The 18,490-nt window shown below is 40.9% G+C and overlaps 1 protein-coding gene across 2 annotated transcripts in view; it reads left to right on the top strand.

The window, feature by feature from the left end:
- The first annotated feature begins 521 nt into the window (after window positions 1-521).
- The window catches only part of LOC309697015 (PDZ domain-containing protein 4-like), a 46,566-nt gene continuing 28,597 nt past the window's right edge, over window positions 522-18,490 (top strand). For both annotated transcript variants that reach the window (XM_082518623.1, XM_082518624.1), the window contains exon 1: window positions 522-856. In XM_082518623.1, coding sequence (XP_082374749.1) covers window positions 797-856 — 60 coding nt within the window. In that variant the 5' untranslated portion in view covers window positions 522-796. The remainder of the gene's footprint in view (window positions 857-18,490) is intronic.

Consider the following 18,490-nt stretch of genomic DNA (forward strand, 5'->3'; position numbering starts at 1 on the left):
AGCAACAGAACGCAGCCTTTTTACGACAAAAACGGAGCCGAACGGCGTTTGTGCTGCTTTTGTCTTCGTTTCATCATTATTTCTGCTTGTGAGTGGGAAACAGTGAGAAACAGAGAAGTGGGTTTTACTTTTGTCTTTAGAGCAGAAAAGAGGACACGACGCAAACTCAGCTTGACTCTCAGCTGGGGTTTCCCTTTCTTGTCTTTGAAAGAGAACTTGTGACTTTGAGCTGATAAAAGGAGCTGCACATGTTTGGAGACACTTCTGGGGCTTCTCAGATGAAGTGGAAATCTCACTTTACTGTATAAAAACTACAAGTACCCTACTTTGGTGCATATTTGTCTAAAAACTGACTGAGTTTGAAGAACAAGCACAGATCTGCTATACAGCTTTTACCTGTTTGAAATAAATCAGCATAAATTTGAATCATTTTTTGATACATTTCTTGACAGATTTCCTCGCAGCCTTATGGTTAACACAAAGAACAAGAATAAAACTTTTTAGATACACGATCTTCATCACAGAATAAAGATTTCACTTCGTTTTGGCTCAAACCTGATGATTTGATATCAGTTTGGAACCTCATTTTAGGCCAAAGGTCAGTGGCTGATTAAAAAAGGTTAAACAAGCAAGATCGCGAACACTGACCCGGACACATCAGATTTGGAGGTCAAAGGTCAGACAGACAAGCTGGATTATCGATACGGACTGGCAGCTGTTTCCTGAGGGACCTGCGGTGACAGAGAACAGACGACAGAGATTCAGATCAAGAGGACAGACAGACCGAGACGCCATCATGGGCTGCAACATGTGCGTGGTCAAACGTCCAGAGGAGCAGTACAGGATCATGTTCCAGGTAAGAAATCTGAGTGCTGGTGGCTGAAGCTTAAGCTGCTAAAAATGCTCAGTTTATTTTATGATGTAAGCATTTTTGAGGGGCAGCCAATCAGAAGAAAGTTAAAAAAGGACATCAGAATGGCTCATTTCAGATACGGATGTGTATCATCTGAACGGTGAAGCTTGCAAAGAAATACCAGTTATTAAAGAACTGAGGCAGAGCAAAAGTTTGGTGTTTGCCTTTGAACCGTGCAGTGGGATAAAGTCCAAAGATTAAAGAAGGAGATAAAAATAAATGCAGATGGATTTAGGATTCATGAGCGCTCACAGCCGAGAGGCGAGGTGGAGAATGTGAATTCATCAGCTTTGGTTTCGGAGAGAGAAACGAAGGTTGAGTAAAGACTGTGTGTTTGTGTGTGTTGATACAAAGCGTGGCACCATTCATCACTGCAGCTCGGTCCAGTTACTCTGTAAAGGTCGCGGTGTTATTCTGTCCAGTGGAGGCTGAAAGTCACGAGAGACTCAGCTTTCAGCGCGTTTGTGGAAACATAATCTGATTCTGTCCTTGTAATTTGCTTTTTTAGCATTTCTCTCAAATGAATCCTAATTCTGTTGGCACTTCATTGATCATGTTATGAGGATTATTTATTTTTCAGGAATGAAACAACCAGTTCATGACTCCAGATTTACCTCACAAGACAGCTGAATTTTATTACAGTTTAAAAGATAAATGAAACCTCTGATGTTTTCCATTCACAAAGACTCTTTTCAAACTTTAACATTACAGTTTTGGTTGCTGTTTTCTTGGGCGTATTTGGGTTGTCTGACGATAGCTAAAACAACTGGCAAGAAGTACTCATGAAACAAACAGACATACTAATAATGGGAATTTCACTCACCATAACTCCATAGCAGCACATATTGTTTTTATATAATTGCATAATAAACAGCACAAAGTCCAGTTTATTACAAGTTTACAATGATACGATAACCAGTGTAAATGACATTGAAGAGTGCTCTCCTAAGAATAAAAGCAAAATAAAATAAAATGGGTAAGTTTCTTTAGACCTGACTCCTGATGAACAGGATATTGTGAGTTCAATAGTTTTCCAGAGGAACGAGCTGTATTGAAGTAAATGTTTGTTGTCTGTGGTTCTAAGTCATGACTGGAGCTGTCCATGGTGCTGAAACGAGTCAGACTTTTCTTCTTACATCACTGCTCCTACATCTGTCTCATTTTAGTCAAGCAGGTTTGTTGTACTTTGTAAAGTCCAGTTTATATACTGCCTATCTTCATCCTTACCTTATACAGAGTGCTTAAAACTACATAGCATAATAAAACAATGAAATACGTAATATGTAATTTAAAATATGTACTGAAAGGATTTCGTTGGCAAAAGATTAGATTCTGGGTGAAAACTTCATTAACTTGTTGTTGTGCTCATTCAGTGATGAAAGAATTTAATATTTACATAAACTTAGCTTTTACTTTCCAACTTTGAGAACGGTATAGAGTCAAATACCAACAAGTTATGAACAAGTGTTTAGGAGTGAGTAGCTCTACTGAACTGCACTGTATTATTCAAAGAGTTGTTTCTTTTACTTAGCTAGCTAACAGGGTAAACGTCAGAGTGAACATAACTGACTCCTTTGAACACAGAGAAAATGTTACACATGGAGCAGAGCTCAGTCAGAATGAATGAAGTCAGTGACACAACATGAAATATACATGAACACACGTGGTTACTGCAGCTGAAATTCTAATTGGTTAAAATAAGGCACACACACACACACACACACACACACACACACACACACACACACACACACACACACACACACACACACACACACACACAGATAGAGAATAAATACTGAACAGGAACCTGAACTCAGGCACAAAATGTTTTACAAAGAGTAACTTAATTCATAATGTGGAGATTCAAATCGATTCAGTTATATGTATGGCACTAAATCACAACACCAGTCACCTCAAGGAGCTTTATATTGTACAGTATATCCTATAATAATAGATACAGAGAAAAACCCAACAATCATATGACCCCCTATGAGCAGCACTTTGGCAACAGTGGGAAGGAAAAACTCCCTTTTAACAGGAAGAAACCTCCAGCAGAACCAGGCTCAGGGAGGGGCGGGGCCATCTGCTGCACCGGTTGGGCTGAGAGAAGGAAGACAGGATAAAGACATGCTGTGGAAGAGAGACAGAGGTTAATAACAGATATGATTCAATGCAGAGAGGTCTGTTAACACATAGAGACTGAAGAAGAAAAACTCAATGCATCATGGGAATCCCCCAGCAGCCTACGTCTATTGCAGCATAACTAAGGGAGTGGACTTTTAAATACTCTAGGAACAACAAGTAGGCCTGCAGAGCGAGAACGAAGTGCTCTAATAGGGTGATATGGTACTACAAGGTCATTGAGATAAGATGGGGCCTGATTATTTAAGACCTTGTATGTGAGGAGCAGGATTTTGGATTCTGGATTTAACAGGAAGCCAAAACAGGAGAAATCTGCTCTCTTTCTAGTCCCTGTCAGGACTCTTGCTGCAGCATTTTGGATTAGCTGAAGGCTTTTCAGTGAGTTTTTTGGACTTCCTGATAATAATGAATTACAGTCGTCCAGCCTGGAAGTAATAAATGCATGAACTAGTACATCCTACAATAATACAGGAAAAAGCCCAACAATCAAACAACCCCGTGTGAGTAAGCACTTGGCAAGAGTGGGAAGGAAAAACTCCCATTTTAAAGGAAGAACCAGTCCCTTCAGTTAAACTGAATAAGAATCTGTGCTGTTAGTTATAAACTGGCCATATGATTCTCATCTTTGTGAGAAACTAACATCACAGATTTCAAGATTAAATGCTGAAGGATTTCTCTCATACATATTTTTCATGTTACCATCATTAATCAGCGCAGGTGAGTTCACTGACGTAGTCACCGCCCTCTGTGGCAGATCCCTGTGGGTGGATGTGGGATTGTACTGCCAGACTCACCTCTACAGCACTGTGCGAAGGTCTGGGGTAGTTCCTGTGGAATAGAATAGAATAGAATAGAATAATCCTTTGGGGAAATTTGGTTGTATCAGCAGCAAAAACACACATATACAAACAGAACAGAAACACAATTTTTACATATTTACATCATGGACAATAGTTACCAAAACAGTACTGTACAGTTATTACAATTAGAGTACAGATAGGTGGCAAACCCAGGTTGTAGAGTGCAAACAGAGCAGGATACTGAACGGTGTTTAAATAGTTTAATGAATAATTAGAAAAGTGCAGATTGTGTGATTGCATCTGTGGATTAAAAAGTAGACATGTGACTTCCAGTAAGTTAGTGTATATAAACTGAGAAAAGTAATGTGCAAGTTCTAACAGCAGAAGTTGTTACAGCACTGATGTCAACATCTATGTTTGTTGGGAGCAGTTTTGATTGTACAGTCTGACAGCTGCAGGGAGGAAGGACTAGCAGGCTTGGATGGCAAAGGATGTCCTCTAACATCAAGGAGATCACACTACTCAGCCTCCCTGGAAAAGTGTGCACCGTGTACTGTTACTTGTTCTTGAGTGGAGGGAGAGAGAAGCAGAAAAAACAAAGTTGTTGATTTACTGGCAGATCTGCTTCTGTGTGTGTGAGGTGTGTGTGGTAAAGTGAAGAACAAGATAAAGGATTTAAGTGGCTGGATGAACGTCCTCCACTTAGAAGCTCGGTGATTCGGGAGGAGCTAAGAGTAGAGCTGCTCCTCCTCTGCACTGAAAGGACCAGCTGAGCTGTGGACTCTGATGAGGATGCATGAGGTGTTTTTGGACATGTCCAGATACAGGACATGCTGCAGAGATTACAGCTCACACACACACACACACACACACATACACACACACACACACACGCACACACACACACGCACACACACACACACGCACACACACACACACACACACACACACACACACACACACACGCACAAACTCCTCTGAGGGTTGTGCTTTCCTGCCGTCTCGATGATTGTTAGACATCATTGTTGCCTCCACTAGGTCACCTTAGGAGAAACACACAGACACACACCTGGGATTCACATTCATTATAGAACAGTGTTGGCCTGATTGATCTGAGCTCTCAGGGAGTTACAAGACTTCTGCAACCCCCAACACACACACACACACACACACACACACACACACACACACACACACACACACACACACAGGCCCACCTTCCTGTGTTATACACCTTCCCCATCCGAATAAAGTGTTTTTGTTCATGATCCGGTCTTGGTGGAGTGATCACGGTCGAATCTTTTTTTCGTTCTTCTTAGAACAAAACTAAACATCCAGTTTGCTAAAGAAATGAGGTGGGACCCAGCTGTAGCTTTATTCATGTGTTTAAAATGAAGAAACGACCGTTCTGGCCAACAGAAACCTCAGACTGAAAATTGTCTTCGTTATTACATCAGAGAAAAATGATCACAAGTTGTTGTACAGAGATGAAACCACCTCTGTGTTTTTATTGTCCGTTCATCTGTCAGCTCACTTGTTTTTCTCCCTGCTGCACACTCATGGATTTAGGTTTACAGATGTGCTCAAAATGACCTGCTTTAGTTTAAATCAATCGTCGGGAAGGTGATTTAAAGATTCCTCGATGGTCTAATTTGATGCCACAGATGCTGGAGAACATTATTCTTGTTTATTATTCTTGTTCCTCTTTCTTGTGTTCTGTTTTTGGTTTTCCATTTTGTTCACAAATTTAATTTCAAAATGTTTTTTTTTTTACTTGAGCCACAGTGAGTGTGTCAGGAGAAATTATAATCAGAAGCTGTGTTATTTCAGTGTCACTTTTTCTTTCTTTCTTTCTAAACATCATTTATAACTCAGTGGGACAACTTGGACAACTGTCCTTTACATCCTGTTTTTAAAAGCTGTCCTTTCAGGCTTCCTCTTTGGACAAAATTGTTTCAGTTTCTTCCGTCCAACTTTCTCCTTTTTTCGTGCCTTAGAGGTCTCGGCTTCTCTCTGAAACATCATCACCACTTCCTCCACTTCAGCTGGAGGTAAATGTGTTTCCTATGTAGAGAAATGGGAGCATGGCAGTATGCAGAAGGCTGTTGGTTCATAATGAGTCTCATTTACTAGCCGGCTCATGGTGGTGAGAACAAAACAGGCCGGTCCACATGATTCAAGAGTCTGATGGCAATTTTGTGTTTGCACTTGTTTCTTTGTGCAGGGAAACGATGTTTGCACACACGTCAGTGAATGATTGTTTCAGACGTCTTGTGGCTATTTTCTGATGCAGCTTTGAAAAATGAAGCTCAGGTGCCAGCTTCATTTTAGAGAGAAGAGGCTTCCTCCTGCAACCCTTCCATACAAGCCACATTTGTTCAGTCTGTTTCTTACCATACTGTCATGACCTTTAACCTTTAACATGCTAACTGTGGCTTGTAGAGATGGAGCTCTTGGTTTTGTTGTTTCTTTTTTAGCTCCGCAGAGTCTGACCTTGGGGTTAATTTCAATTTACTGACTGTAACTTTAAATTAAAATCATTAAAGTCTGTTGGTGCTGGCCAAACCTCACTGATACAACACTAACAAGTAATCTCAAGGTCAAAGGGTCTCTTCCAGAAGCAACCGTGAGAGTTTGGAGCCTTTAATTAAATGATTATTTAAACCAAAGTCCCGTCTCCTACCTGGGCTATAAAAGCACTAACACTGGAATCCAGTCTGTTAGTGATGTTTCCTGTTCCACGTGCACATTCTTTGTTCTTACAGTCGTCTTTGTCAACTCCTGAGATTTAAATTGAATCCAATGAGGTCTTCAGTAAATTAATCCCCATTTCATACAAATACTTGCTGTGTAGCATTTACTGTAACCAAGCGATTAGGTCAGCATCCTGCTTTGATTTATTGTCTGCATTTCACTTCCTGGTTTCATTTCAACTGCTTCAAGTTTATATTTGTACTTTGATGTTTTTCTCTTTTGTGGAAGGAATCCATTTGTACCCCAAATGCGAATGGGTGTTTGATTTGTCGATTAGTCATGCCTGCCAGCCGCAGCCTCTGGTTTGTCCAACACTGCCTCCGAACATTTGAACGGCCCTCTCGTGGCTTCAGGCTCCATCTGTCTGTCTGAAGCTAAACGACTGCCAGAAAGAAAAAACCCCTCAAAGTCTGAATGAAAATCAAACGTCCAGATTCAAACTGAGCAAATCAAAGAAGGTGTGTAAGTGTGTGTTACCGTCAGGGCTCAGCAGAGCTGTACAGGTGTGTGTGCTGAAGCTGGCGGCTGTTATTCTGATTTCTTTTTGATTTCATTTGATTTCCTCGATGCCCGGCCTGTCAGGAAACCACACAGCGAGTCCTTCCACACTCACAGTTGGATGAAGATGCACATAAATACACATAAATACACATAAATACACATAAATGCACATAAATACACATAAATACACATAAATGCACATAAATGCACACTGCCTTCTTTTGTTCTCTCTCAGTTCCATGTCTCTTTACATCTGTTACTGTATTGGCTTTGCTTCACTTTAGAGTAGAATAGAATAGAATTCAACTTTATTGTCATTGCACATGCACAGGTACAGGGCAACGAAATGCAGTTTGCATCCATCCAGAAGTGCTTTAGTGATATAGATATATTACAATATATATTAGCAATAATATAGATATGTAAGTATATTACAGAAATGGGTCTATTATGGTACGTTATAATGTACACGGTATGAAGTATGTTGTGAATATTCTATAACTAAGTATGTACAGGCTGTAGTGAGTACAAGCTATGTACAGGATATGAACAGGATATAAATATGAAAAACTATACAGAATATGAAATAAATAACTTTACAGAATCTGAGATATACAGCTATACAGAGATGGGAACTATGCAAGTTGTAAACAGTTGTAGGATTAAAGATTATCGAATGTACAGAATGATTATTTACACAGAGCTATACAGTAGTGCAGTTAAGATAAGTGAGTCCTCAAGAAGAAGAGGCGCTGGTGAGCCTTCTTGACCAGCTTGGAGCAGTTGGTCGTCCAGGTGAGATCCTCGGAGATGTGGACTCCCAGGACTCCACTTTAAATGCGTGTTTGACTAATTTCTTCACTTCCTGTTGACTAATTTTATTTTTGAATTGATCTCCAGACACGTTTTTTTTCCTCCCCCCTTTCTGGAACATCCCCACCCTCTCTTCTCCAACAACCTCTCAGCCTGCTTGCTTCTATAGTAACCCTGTCTTAAGTTGCTGCACATACAAAACACTAGAACTTGTTCTGTTTGTGTAGACACACAAGATTGATGCTGTCCCCTTATAAGAAACTCTGCAGTTGTGGAATAGGAAGGTTTTACTCGAGCAGCCAGGAGAGGGTTTTAGTGGGACAGTTTAGTTTGATCTGCATAACAGTGACAATGAATTTGTTGTGTGGGTAAAAACAACAGTAGTTTGTGGATGGACGTCTGTGGGTGTATGACACAGACGAACTGCTTACTTACAATGCAGATGCTCAAACTGAAACCAGCTGCATAACTCACATTAAGCTTTTGCTTGTTTTTTGGATCAGAAATACTTCATGTTATCATAAATACGTTGGCTACAGTCGAAACTTCAGACATGCAGTTATGAGTCTTAGAGAGTTTAACATGGAAGTCGACCCAAAGAAGAAATTCATTTCAAGCAGGAGGGGCTCTTAGATTTATTTCTTTTATTTTAAGAGTAATTAATTATTACATTAATTATATATATATATATTAAACTAAACTTACCAAGAGATAATTATTTAAAGGACAGAATCTCCCCGTGCTTACAACCACAACTCATCATGCTTTCTAGCAACAACCGGAGAAAAGTGCCAAAAAATTACATCTTGCATTTACAAACTCTGTAGTAGTGCTAATATTACACACTGATCATTTTGATATACTTGCATAAAACTGTAACTGCTTTAAAAAACAGCAACAAAACAAACAGAAAAATCTATTGAAGATTCTTCAGTTCTCATGATTTTTATTAGACTCTCTGTCCTGATAAATGCATTTAGAGGTGCTGCCTCCTTCATCTGATACAGTGGCTGCACTCATGCATTACTGCCAGAAACAGCAGCAGCCAGTTATCTGCAGCTCTCTCTGTGTGGGTCTCTATTGGTGTGCACATATTACAGGAAAGCCTCGTTCTCTGAGTCAGGAACTGATAAAAGCTCTTATTTCCCATGCTTCAAAACTGAAAGCACCAGATTCCTGTGGCAAAAGAAAAGGTCTGAAATTAAAACTAGTGCATGTAGTAAAACGTATGTATCTAATCTGTTCTCAGTCTCTGTTTTTCCATGAAGTCGTCCTCCACCTTCCTCGTGTTTGTCTCTTAGATGTAATCTCTACCACCGTCCTCCCTCCTGCTCTTTCTCCCCCCTTCGTTCCCCAGTAACCCCACTGCCTCTCCATCTCTGTCGCCTCCTCCACTCACTTCACTGTCAGATTTGTCTCAATGGGATGCTGTTGCCACGGTAACCAGGGTCATTAGGAAAGCTGTATTTATGCTTTCTCACACTGGAGTTGGCAGATCTGGTGTAATGAACACACGTGCATGCATGCGCGCGCGCACACACACACACACACACACACACACACACACACACACACATAGCTGCTTTTATAACACACAGAGAAGAAGAAGGCGAGGTGAAAGATCCACAGACATGTGCCGTTAAAACATTTGTTCAGCAGATCAGAGAATCAATCAAAACACAAAAAGAGGAGAAGAAAACAGCTGATGATGATTTTAAACACATTCATCTATTTTTTAGCTTCAATCTTACATTTTTATCATTTCTGCTCTTCTTCCACCAAAATGAGCCACGTTACATCCGTCTGTTCAATTCAGTTTTATTTATGTGATGCCAAATCATAACAGGAGTCACCACAAAGCGCTCAATATTGTAAGATAAATATCCCACAATGATAACCCCAACGATCAGACTTTGTACTTCGGTGACAGTAGGAAGGAAAACCTCCCTTTTAACAGGAAAAAGCTCTGGCAGGAGCAGGCTCAGGGAGGGCAGCTGCTTCCTGTCTTTATGCTAAGCTGTTCATAAACAGCTCTCTAAAAGAATACTGGAGATAATTTGTGTGAATTTCAGGGGCGACGACACCTCCTGGTTCTCTGTGTATATTTGCCTTCGTACACTACAAGCTGTTTGGTCTCAGTTTATTGAAAGTTCGATAGAAATCAGTTAAATATAGACAAAGAGTTCTGGGATGGATGTGCTTGTGAATGGGTGAACGAGACGTGCTGTAGTGCTGGAGCCCAAAGCTAAACACACACCGACTAAACAAAGTAAAAACAAAGCCTAACTGTTGAGCCCACAGGACACTTACACTGTCTGCTTTAACGCAATGAGGTCATCGGCCACTGGTGTTTCTTTTCTCTGTGGGACCGATTCTGCTGGTTTCTGAATGAAAAGAGTCAAATGTTCCAGTGATGTCGTTTGATCTTCTATCGTACTTTTGTGTCGCAGTGATAGAAATGCTTCACTGTCTGACTCTCAATCATTTCAGAATAAAAAAGAAAATCCTCTTTTTTACATCAACGCGTTTACATGTTGCTCTTTATTCTTTATTATCTGAGAGTCGTCAAAACTGCATCAGTCTTAATGAGCTGCTGCCTCATTAGGCCTTCAGCAGCTGAAAGAAGCAACACTCCAGGGACCGAATTGGCCTGTTTGTGTTCAGCTGTGGATCTGAGAGGAGCACCAGGTGGTAACGTGTTGCTACCATTCCCATGCTGCACTGCTGCTGCACCGACAGGAAGTACTCATTGGAAAGAACTCAAGTCAGAGTTCAGAGTAGAAGACCGACTGATGAGCACTCGCTTCAGCAGCTGGAAGACTACATTTCAGAGGACTGAGCCAGCACCCAAACCTGGGTTTGATTAAATGCTCAGAAAATTAACGGCAAATTATTCTTGCCATTTGTCAGAGAAATAATTGGAAGGAGAGAATTTGAGCTCTGGGAAATTAAGGTATTTTCTTTCATAACATTTAATAAACAAAAAAAAATCACATTTTATTACAAATGTTAATTGTGGAGGCCTTAAATAATAAAACCCCTTTAAAGTATTACTTGTGTGACTGTTTCTCAGTTATTGTGTGTTGGCCTGGTGGGTCGGGGGGCGACACACACAAAACTTTCATTACATCACATTTGTTTTTCTAAAGGTCTCAGAGTTGGTTTAAAAAACTACAAGGAGATAAAATGATCCCAGAACATCCCCAAAATTTCCACAGCAATGACCACAAAAAACCAACCACACAGAGATGCAAAACGTCAGTCAATAACACAATAACATGCTTATCTTCCACCAGCATGTATGGGACATGAAGCTGATTGGACAACTGAGCACAACAGGGAGTAAGATTTGGGTTTAATAGCGCTGGAAGGGAAAAAAAGAGAGATTATTTGTGCTGCGTCTGCCAAACAATCGTGAATATCTTGAGCTAGCACCTGTACTTATTTTGCGGAAACGTGTACTAAACAACTGAATTTAAGAACTTGGTAAAATCCGAGCTTGCCCACAAGGACTTGAGCTTCCTGGAAACTTTATGTTACGACATTCTGAAGGCAAGTAAATGATTCAAAAGCTCGATAAATGAGGTGTAAGAGCATCTTCTGCAGGGACCCTGGAAATGTGTTTACAGTATAGAGGGTGTGAAATGTGTCCACAAACACCATCACTGGCTCAACATGAGCGTTAAAGGGACGTTGTTGTCAGAATCCATTATCTGTAACGACGGCTCACATCATCAGAGAAGCCCCCGGGGGCTGAGGAGGGGGGTGGATGATGGCTTGGATCGGCATCGTGTTTACTGTGCAGTTATGAATCTTAAACACACAAGATGGAGGTAATCTATGTGTTAGTATTCAGATTATGTTATACAGTTAAACTCAGAGCAACAAAGCATCCATAACCAGCTGTCTTTATGCAGATATTAAACTCAGACAGTGCAGAAAGCTCTAAATCAAAGCTGTGAGGCTGGAAATGAAGAAAAACAAAGTTTTGCGTATCTGAAATGGATCTGTCAGAGACAGAGGCGGGAGCTGCTGGCATACCCCGTATGGAGCAGGTGTGGGTAGTTGGATAGGTTAAAATATCTCGTATCCGTCACTTTATGAAGGAACAGCTTTCACATGTTTTCCAAACACGTGAATGTTTCAAATTAAATGTAATCAAAATGTTCTTTTGTGTGACGGAGTCGGTCTGGCAGCTGCTGTAATTAGCCGAACCACCAACGAGGGGAAAAAGGTTTATGCACTCAGACTGTGGAGGTCCTGCGTACTCAGAATGCTTGAAACCTCCAGTAACCACAGGTTTTATAGAGGTCAGAGGTCAAATGTGATGTGATATCAGCATGCGAACTATAATGTGATACTTCGAGTCCCCATATACCAGTATCATTTCTTACATGTTGCCAGTACAGCAGATAGTTTTAAAGATTAAAGATTTTTCATGAAAGTTTGACCTTATTTGATCTTGGAGAAGAGGTCAGAGGTCAAAAGTGATACTTAGAATTTCTATTTAATGTAAATATAAGTAATACCATTATAAAATATGATTTCTTACTGTCACTTATTATCACTTTGACCTCCAGGTTAATCTATTCAACCTAAAGGAGAGGTCAGAGGTCAAATGTGACATGAGATTTTAAACGTTTACATGGTTCTTTCTGTATGTTGACAACACACAGAACACTTATAAATATCATAGTTTCTAGTTCTAAGGCCAATAAATCATCAAGTTGGATTTGAAGACGTCGGTTGATGTAACACAAAGATTCCTGTTAACATGACAAACATAATATTTTTCTGATGCTGCTCCAAATGTGAGTTGATCCTTTCAGTCTCTCATCTTAATAACAGAAAGAATGACGATGATGATGAAATGGCTTTTGTTTTTCTCCTTCGTGGAAACCGTACTGCCATTTTCTTTTCATCCATTTGGATGCTGACAAGTTTGAAAGTTTGTGGCTGATGTGTGTGTGATACAACCTTCTGACCAAGTTTGTTAGCATTAGCTGACAACACAGCAGCTAACCCCGTCCTCAAAATACAGAATTGTGTCCTCATAGGGCTGCATCAGGGTAAAACTCTGCCAAATCAAACATGTAAGGACACCATCATCATCATCATCATCATCATCATCATCATCCTAACTGTTGTAATAAAGGTTCTCATGAAACCACGCCTAAACGTGATGACCTTTATATGACTGCTGTGTGACTGCAGGAATGCAAAGTTGATAAAAGAAATGATTTTTAGGTCATGAATATTAAAACCCATCATTGCAGTAATGCATGTTTATGCGAGGGCAGTTTTATAGCAAGCAGTGTGGATTTACATAATGGGCACATGACTGAGAATCAGCAGAGATATGTTCTGTAATATGTGCCAGTGCCCATCATGTGCAGCTGAAAGCTAATAAAGCACAATCTGAATGATTTGTGTTCATATTTGTATGCTACATGCTTTGTTTGCGCTTTCAAAATGAAATGTATGTCTGTATGCTGGTGTGAGCACCAGGGGCAGGCTGAACGATCCGAGCCACGACTCAGTAATATCGATGGTGGATGGATACGTCATAGAAAAGAGAAAAACTAAAGGAAGAAAGAAAAATGGTGATATTCTTGCGGGCGAGTTTTTCATAAACCTTTGGGAGCTCTGTTTGGAATAAACATGTTTCTGTTCACATACAGTCTGAATCTCAACCTTTTCCCATGGTGCTCATCGTGGGAACAAAATGCAGAATGTCTGAAAGCAATGAAAAGAGTCTGCTCTCCCAAATCACACTCTCAGGTTCTTCTGTTTCTCCATTTATTTGACAGCAGGAGCAGGAAGTTGGCGGAGAGTTTGAAGTCCTTAAACTTTGGTCTTTGGTTCTGTGCAAATATCTTGAGCTACATGTCTTTTTGCTTCCAAAGAGCTAGACATTTAGGTCAATTTAACTCAAAGTTACACACAAACTGCTGCTCTTAACTGATCTTAGAGTCAGCGACAGCTTGCCTCACACTCTGCTCTCCATCAGTCTTCCCACCAAGAGGTTTATCAAACAAACTGCAGAGCCTCAGCTTGACAACATCCAGTCTTTGTTAAGCGTGCGGACACTCCTGTGAAATGGAGACACGCTACAGTCCCTAATCGGGTTTAAGTCAAGTGTAAAGGATCCGTGCAAACAGGCAGGAAGCTTCATGACTGAACAGTGTTTGAAATAACTTTGGTACATTTTCATTGAGGTTGATTTTTAGGTAAACTGGGCTGGCGCCGCTTGCCTTGTTTGTTCTGCATTTAAAGAAACCAAACAACTGGAGGACAAAAGAAGACGAAGAGTGAAGGTCATGTGGTCAGGAAGCAGGAAAACAAATCTAGCAAAGGCCGGACACAGGTCCTGAGTGGAGACCAACACATGTCGTAGTTTAGTGTTGCATTTCAGGCAGGAGTGCTGGAGATCTCAAACACATCTGCAGTGCAGCAAAAGCAAACCTGCACAGAAACACACACAGAGCTCCATCATGGACTGACCTCCTCAGAGTGCAGACCTCAGTGTTACTGAAGTGTGGGATCATCCTGGCACTGAACAGCACGAAAGGCAGAAACATCCAAAGAAGAGCTTTGAATGTCCTTCAAGAAACCTGGAGACCTGTTCCTGGAGATCATTACATTACAAGAAAGCTGCAGTTAAGGAATAAAGGTGGTTAAACCAGACATTGACGTTTGAGCTTATTGGAATCGTGCAAACTCTGTTTTGCTTTTATATACTGGATGTACATAAAAACATTTTCCTAGCAAAATATCAAGTACTTTTACCAGGTACTGTAGATGTGTTTCTCAGTGGGTGTGAGGGCCCCTCCCCCCTCTCCTCTTCCTGCCGGTGTCTGCAGATAAGGAGGATTGTTGGGCTAATATGGGAACGCCTGTGCACACTGCCGCTCAAACAAGCCCGGGGCACTTTCAGTCTGAACACTGTGTAACATTTTCCTCTGGTTACTGAATCGAAGGACATTGAAGGACGTAAGATTTAAGTCTGTTTGCTCGATGTGCCGGCGTTCCGCCTTAAAAAACCTCTGATTAATCAGGGCCTGGTCTGAGACCGCCTCCACGTCACTGAATCCTCTTCTCCACAAATGTTAATCATTTTTTCTTCTTATTTATGTCTTTGTTAAAAAAACAACCTAATAATTGGCATCGTTAAATGTACGTTTTCCCCTCTGTCACTAGCCACCAACTGACTTGGAAAAGTGCACAAGTGTCTGTGTTCACATTTCCACACAGACACTTGAGTGGAGCAGTGCATTAAAGGAGGGCATCTCAAACTTGCATGAAACAAAAGCTTTCTGTAAAGCTAGAAACCATTAGAGAGTAGAAAGAGTGTTTTTGTGGTTGTTTGAGTAAAATGATCCTTAAAGAAAAGCTCTGGTCTGTAGCAGCAGTTGGGTGCCAGGACACACGCTCAGTGTGAAGACTGGTGAACTGGCTGGTGTGAGTCAGATCTCAGTTTTCAGTCTGGTCATTTATCTACATGCACATGGGCAACAGTCACATTTCTGCAGGGAGCTGATTTCTTCAGTGTCAGAGAGGTTCTTGTAATTGGGTAAAAGGATGAGGAAAAAGTATCCAGCTGTGTTTCTTCTTAAAGCCAGATGTGTCTACAGTGTCTGAGCAAAGTGCACGGCAACAGAGGCAGAGAAAGTATGGATGTGACAGCGGAGCTGGAGGGGAAAAGGATGCACACGTCCAAAACGATTTCCTCCTTCCAGAGGCTGAAGGAACCTGCTAGAAGTCTGAATATCGTTTTCCCTCCTTTGTAAAATTAGTCTCGTTGGTACATGTTTGTGTGCATGCTGCCTCAGTGTTGGAAACTTAAACAATGGCACATGGACAACATCATCCAGAGTCTCCAAACAAAGCTTACAGACTCATAATGGTCCTCTTTCACAAAGGGTCAAAGTTCACATTAGGAGGCTGGAATTCTGATTCAGTAAAAGGACCAGATGTTACAGTCCCTGATCATGCATTGCTTTAACTGGAGAAAATCTTAAAGGATGGCTGTTAAGAGGAAAGCCCAGAAACTTTACCAGCAGCACACATCGTTGTGCGCCTCGACTTTCGGTCTTTAACCCAGGCTAATTTGCCATTTTTTCTTCCTTGGTTAGGGTTAGCGATTAGAGATCTGATCTAGATTATCATTTTAAAACGTGGGACACATCGTCAGTAGTGGACCTTGGATTCATCGGCTGTTTCGGCCGTTATCGCTAGACACCCTCATCCAAGGAGGCCCTGCCAGGGTTGATCAGGCCCCGGAGTGTCTCTGGAGTTGCACCACGATGGTGGTTTAATTACTAGTAAAATGCTGTAATAGCTTCCAGCTAGTACTCTGCCAGTGTGGACTGTGTAGACTTCATGTGTTTCAGTAATTGTTGTTCTGTGTTTGTTAACCTGATTTCATAGCCCTGCAGAGTAGTTTGCATTTTGCTTTGTCATTTTTATAGACTTTCACTTCCACAGGACAACCCCGTCTCACTATTATGTCTCTGTACATAATAGTGAGATTGCAGACTGATGCTGCCAAAACAGCAGCATCAGTCTAATTATCTCCAAACTTTCTTGGTTCATAATGTTTCAGTTCACATTTAGTTTTCATGACTCACTGTTGAATATTCACCTTGTTTATTATTTTACTTTATTTTATTATTTGTGTAACTTTGATGTTTGTGCATTTTAAAATCCATACATTCACTTTTTAAACAATCTGTTTTCTCATCATCACATCAGACCAGAGCAGCACCTGCAGCACATCTTTCACTCTTTCCCTGCTCAACTCGTCTCAGCGCTTTTAAGATGAGAAACACGGCCTCAGACTTGGAGGTGCTGATTCTCCCCCGACTCACTTCACTGGGATGCAAACCCTTCACAGCTCAATGAAGATGAAGCCAACAGGACCACAGGAAACAGTGATGAGATGCTGAGACTGTTAAATCTGACATCTAGGCTATTTCTAGAAACCCTGTCCATAAATGGCTTGAACAGAGTCAAAGGGCAGCGAGTCTGACATACAGCTGCCCATGAAAACCAAGCTCTTGCTGGATCGTTTCAATATCCACGTCTATGAATAGCCTGAATATGAGCTTTTATGTGATGCCCAAGCTGACCTTAGCAAACTGAACCATCAAGCTATCTGATCTTAAAATGCTTTTGTGAGTTGAGGAGCTGCTGGTTTCGATGCTGTTTAAAGACTTGTTGTTTCCTCCCGTCTGTTACAAACAGGCTCCATCAGTCAGGCCGACAACAAGGAACAGATGTTGTGTAGGAGGAACGTTGGATTATTGCTGCTCCGGCAGAAGCATCAGTGAAATGCCTGGAAGCTAAAATGGAAATGTTTGAATCATGAATCATAATTAAGAGTGTTTCAAGGAAACGCTGGAGGTTTTCAGTGGGTTGGAGCTCTGTGGAGACTCCACTCAATGTTGAACACAACAGATGTGATTTTGCTGTGAGAATGTGAGCTGAGGTGTTCGTGTGAACAAAGGTTGGACAAAGTGCGTCTGCGTTGTTTGACGGGATGTGTAAATGTGCACGTTTTTAAATTCTTAGATGTCTGTTCTCCAAAAAAATAAAAAAATGCAGTAACCAAGAAAAAAATGTCACGTTTACTGAAATCCCAGCTCGATTTAAATGTAAACGTTGATCATAATAATCACGACTGAGTGTAATTTGAGTATAATGACTGAAAACAAGCTGGACGGTGTCCACTGAAGCCTGGCCCAGTTTCAGATGCTAGCTGTGTTTCAATCACACTTAATTTTGCTCATTGATTATTTAATGATTGCAGCAATTATGATTCATTTTTAAAGCTTTGAGTCTGGATCATCGTCACAGGTGTGAGCTGGGAGGACTTTTTAAAAGTTTCAATTACTGTAAATTACTGTCTGTAAAAATATATTAAAAATGTTTGAAATAATTAAGAAAATCGGTGTAAGAAAGGCCTCTTTTCTTATGTCAACCTGTCAGAAAACATTAATATCACTTAATTTTCAGCAGCACCAGTCTTAGTACCATCCTCCCCCTGCTAGCAGCTTCACTGGTTTACCATCACCTCGTTTTAATGGTGCTTGTTCTGCTTTGCTGAACAAAAATAATGGGCTGAATCTGTGTGAGGACGCCGGAGCAACGATTCTCAAAGTTCAGATTCAACTTTGTGTCTGACTTTTCACAGCCTGCTTGGTTAGGTTTGGTTAGTGTTGGTTAGGTTTGGTTAGTGTTGGTTAGGTTTGGTTAGTGTTGGTTAGGTTTGGTTAGTGTTGGTTAGGTTTGGTTAGTGTTGTTGCGTCACCCGTCCATGTGTCCATGTGTGCAAAGAGATTCTTAATCGCAGTCGTTTTATGGAAGCATTCAAAAGAATGTTTTTGCTTTTTCTGCTCATAAATGTATGTGTAGAAATTAGGGACCTGTCCAAAAACAGGTGGATGCAGACTGACCACAGAGGCTGAGCATGCCGCGGCAGCAGCCCTCCTCTAAATGAAGTCAGTTCTCCACTGAGGGCCTCTTTGTAGTTTCCACTAATCTTCAGGTCTATTCTTCAAAC

The sequence above is a fragment of the Aulonocara stuartgranti genome (assembly GCF_965226115.1).
Source record: "Aulonocara stuartgranti genome assembly, chromosome: 20".
NCBI classification, from domain to species: Eukaryota; Metazoa; Chordata; class Actinopteri; order Cichliformes; family Cichlidae; genus Aulonocara; species Aulonocara stuartgranti.